The following is a 4,124-nucleotide window of genomic DNA, read 5'->3' as shown; positions in this document are numbered from 1 at the left end:
TGTGTATTTTCTGTCTTCTACAAGCTTTGGTGTTTACCCTGAAGGAATAGTTCAACATTTTGATGTTTCACTGCAAATCATTCAGAGAGCACAAACATGTGCTATGGCTGCAGAATATGTATCAAAATCATGTTCATGTGTGATAATAGTGGGGCTGCATAACTTAAAGTTTCTAACTTTAGCAGCACCTAGTGGTAGTATCAAAGAGAAACCAATGCAAACATGACTGCACGATCAACAAAATGGACACAGCCTCCCCTTCCCATCCTCTAAGGCCAGGGGATAAACCATCAAAATTGTTGCAGTCAATACCTATTCATTAAATCTACTGTTTGCTGTTTATAGATTCTCCTACATCTGTGTGTTTAAAGGTCCCATATTGAAGAAAGTGAGACTTCTTTTTTGATTATAGTACTAGGTGCTATATAAACACATACAGTATCAGAAGGCTCAGTCCACAGACAAATGCACACAGTTCGTATTCAGAGACTGTGTCTTAAAACAAGCCATCAGGACTTTCGTAATTTTGTGATGTCACAAGTATACAGTCACCGCTCTCGGCCATGGCCCCTGCACAGCCCACCTGGACCAATTGTTCAGCCTTTTTTTGTTTTTGTTGTTATTTTAACTTTATTAACAACACAACACCAAGTTGAGCTAGCAAGCTACAAGACAGAAAAATGTCAAGTAAACGCTGCATGATCGATTATAGACCAGTGGCTCAATTTTTTTTTTCTGTAGTACCTGGGCATTGTAGTTTAGATTTGACCATCTGTTTGGCTCATTTCAGCACCGACTGAGCTTGGCCATCTCCTTTACTTGACCTGGGTGCGCTTCACTCAGAAAACAGTCAGCCAATCAGAAGAAATGCTCAGAGACCAAAACAAACCGCCTGTTCTTGCTAGAGCTCCAAAGAGATGCATGAAACAGATGTAAAACTATATTTTGATCCTTTTTGGTACTTAAAACCACAAATATATCTTCTTAAAAAACTTAAAATAAAACACTTGAAAAGTGTTAAACATGGGACCTTTAGTGGAACCTTTATCTTTTTCCATACATGTATTTTACAGGTATTTGTCTGAGCAGCACAACTGAGCATCCCTGCAGTTTGAAGCCAAAGTGGTGAAATCTCCATTCACTTCCCCCAATAGGAAGCAGGATTTCCTCCTGTCCTCTCTTTCTCCTGACCTGTATCATCACTGCACTCCTAACCCAAAGCCTCGCGGACCTCCTGTGGGGCTACTATCCCGCGAAAAAAAGTCACATCAGCAAAGTGCTGCAAACCTCATTTGCTCTGGCACTCACTATGAAACTGTCACATTCCTAATCAGATGTGATTTACCTAAATCCTCTGACACGGGAAACGTCTTCAGTCAGTCTTGTTGAAAGGCACCTGCTCTCTGGGTTCATTATCCAGGTACAGATTTAGCACAGACTGAAGGGCTATTTATAATAGATCAAAAATCTCAGATAAAGGCAAGATATTGAACCTGAAAAAAACCTCCTAGGATAACTTAATTCCCAAAATTCATCATCCAGTTCCGCTTTTGCCTTTGATTTATTAAAAATAGATTTATTGTCCTACCCTGACACTATGGCTTTTATTTGAAGCTATCGTTGGTAACTCTCATTTCTTGTTTAACGGTGAAATGATGTTGCTTGCTTCCTTCCTCCTGCCTTCCTGTTCTCTGTGAAAACTTCTGTGGAAGCTCATGGAAATTGCTGTGGTTTGACCAACCTCAAGCACCCCACTCATGTGACAGGATATCCATCAGAGTGATTAAGGGAGGAAAGTGCCATGCCTCTGTGTCTCTGTTGCTCAATGTCATACACCTTAGCACACATCAGACCTCTTCTCTCATGACTGGAAAACTCTCACACCAACTCTTCCACCACTGAGTGCAAACTACACATCGAGGATAATGTTACCCTGTTTGAATTTAGCTGTGATCCTCTGTCTCCTGCAAATCCTCTGCATTACTGCTGACATAGGTATGTATCTCTGATGCATTTAAAAAAAAAAATGTTTTCAACTTGGCTGTGAGTGAAATTATGAGAGTAATCATCTTGTAAATTTGAAATGATCATATGAGATGTGTTGTTAAAGCTGTTCTATTCTACTTCAGACAGTGGCTCCTTCCTGATCTTCAATGAGAACCACAACAAGTGCATTAAGGTGGAGAGTGCCACATCGCTAACTGTGGCCCCTTGTGATCCTCATGCCAAACAGCAGCAGTTTCGTTGGGCTTCCCAGTCGCGTGTCCTCAGTCTGTCCCTCAAGCTCTGTCTGGGGGCCACAGAGATAAAAGACTGGGTGAAGGTGCTCCTCTTTGAATGCGATGAGAAGAGTGACCTCCAGCATTGGCAGTGCAAGAATGAGACTCTCTTCGGCCTAAAAGACCAGGACCTCCACTTAAACTGGGGCAACCGCAATGAGAGGAACATAATGATCTACAAAGGCTCGGGGCTGTGGAGTCGCTGGAGGATATTTGGCACTCGGGGTGACCTTTGTTCAAAGGGGTATCAAGGTAGGAATTCCAGGCAATTAAAAAGAAAAGGCACTGTACAGTACTGTAGGTACTGTACAGTTGCAATATATAGCAAAATTGTAATTTCCTAAGTAACAGGTGCTATGGCTGTAGATTACATTTAAATTTCAAACAAGGGTCTCTATTATACCACTGTCTTACATTGGGAAGTCAAAATGTATGTATATTTATGAAGAAGACATTATTCTGGAAGTAAATGAAAAGGCAAATAATCTAACCAATAATCTTGTAGTCACATGCCTGAAATTCTGGGCATAGCTATTTACTGAAATGTATGTTACAGTAGATAAAGATAAACAAAGTAAAATAAAGTCATCATGAGAAATGCAGCATTTAAAGAAAACGTGTGTAAACTTCAAGACATAGTTGTGTTTAAAGTGAGGGGATGTTTCTTTGGAAAGCATAGACTACTTACTTGGGGGTAGACATGCCTGTTCAAAAATAAAGTCATGTTCAAGGCATTAGCAACTTTCAGTGAGCACACTCAGATGTCATGTGCTTTGGTCTGAAAGTTCACTGTCCAGAATGGCACAGCTGGTAATGCGTCGCAAATATCAAGCTTTGTTTGATATGAAGGGATGCACTCTAAATGCAATGTAGTGCACTGACCTTTGAAGGGCTGCCTCCCAAATCTGTAGTCTGACTATTGGACCAGTCGTTTCTGTGAATTAGGGCAATTTAGCAAATTTACCTACAGTGCTGTAGGCTTCATGTTCAGATCAAGCAAATGCGTCATAAATGGAACATTTTACAGCCAAAAGTATGTAGCTATGCACTTGTGTACTTTTAGTCTGGGGCTCTTTCCAATGATTTAAATTATCCCCTTGGTTCTAATTAAACTACAGCTTTGCAATGATATTTTAGACAACAGGAGAACACCCCCATCATGTGCTCAAAGTGAAGTCCATTAAGAAATCGCTCTCTAAGTTTGGTGTGGAAGAACCTGAGTCCTAACCTCAACCCCGTCTATTATCTCTGGTATGAACTGGAACTGCGAGCCAGGCCTTCGCACCCAACACCAATAAATGACTTCGGTAATGCTCTTGTTGCTGAGTGGGAGAAAATCTCTTCCAAAATCTTGTGGAAAGCCCTCCCAGAAGAGTGGAGGCTGTTATGACAGAAAATTAATGCCCATAATTGACAATCACGTATTGCTATAATGGTTACATGTCCACATACTTCTCCTGATCTGTCTCCTCAGAGATTTTCACAATAGGGGGCAATGCCTTTGGAGGCCCTTGTCAGTTCCCTTTTAAGTTTGGGGAGAAGTGGTACGCTGAATGCACAAAGGACGGTCGACCAGATGGACAGCTGTGGTGCGCTACAGAGAGAGATTACGATAAAGCCAAGAAGTGGGGCTTTTGTCCAACCCAAGGTAAGCGGGACTAACAAAACTGACTCATTAACATTTTGTGACATCTATTTCTTGCGACTAATGCTTTTACAAAGAAGCCAGAGGGCAGTGTAAACACACCACACTGCCTTCTTTTTTATCAAACCACCCAGAATTATCTTGTTTTTCTGTCATTTCTGTAAGTGCTATCACTGAAGAGGTCAGTGCTGACAGGTCTG

At 41.2% G+C, this 4,124-nt stretch overlaps 1 protein-coding gene across 1 annotated transcript; it reads left to right on the top strand.

The window, feature by feature from the left end:
• Positions 1-1,799: 1,799 nt before the first annotated feature.
• On the top strand, positions 1,800-3,927 carry LOC111650680 (macrophage mannose receptor 1-like; the record flags this gene model as incomplete). The annotated part of the gene is made up of 3 exons (XM_023400602.2): positions 1,800-1,995; positions 2,130-2,531; positions 3,754-3,927. Coding segments are annotated over exons 1-3 (646 nt in total), but the record flags the coding sequence as incomplete, so codon positions are not given.
• Positions 3,928-4,124: the final 197 nt, after the last annotated feature.

Source organism: Seriola lalandi, unplaced genomic scaffold (genome assembly GCF_002814215.2).
Source record: "Seriola lalandi dorsalis isolate HSWRI2012SDOR001 ecotype SW California unplaced genomic scaffold, Sedor1 jcf7180002052694, whole genome shotgun sequence".
NCBI lineage: Eukaryota > Metazoa > Chordata > Actinopteri > Carangiformes > Carangidae > Seriola > Seriola lalandi.
This window is presented reverse-complemented; position numbering and strand designations above follow the sequence as displayed.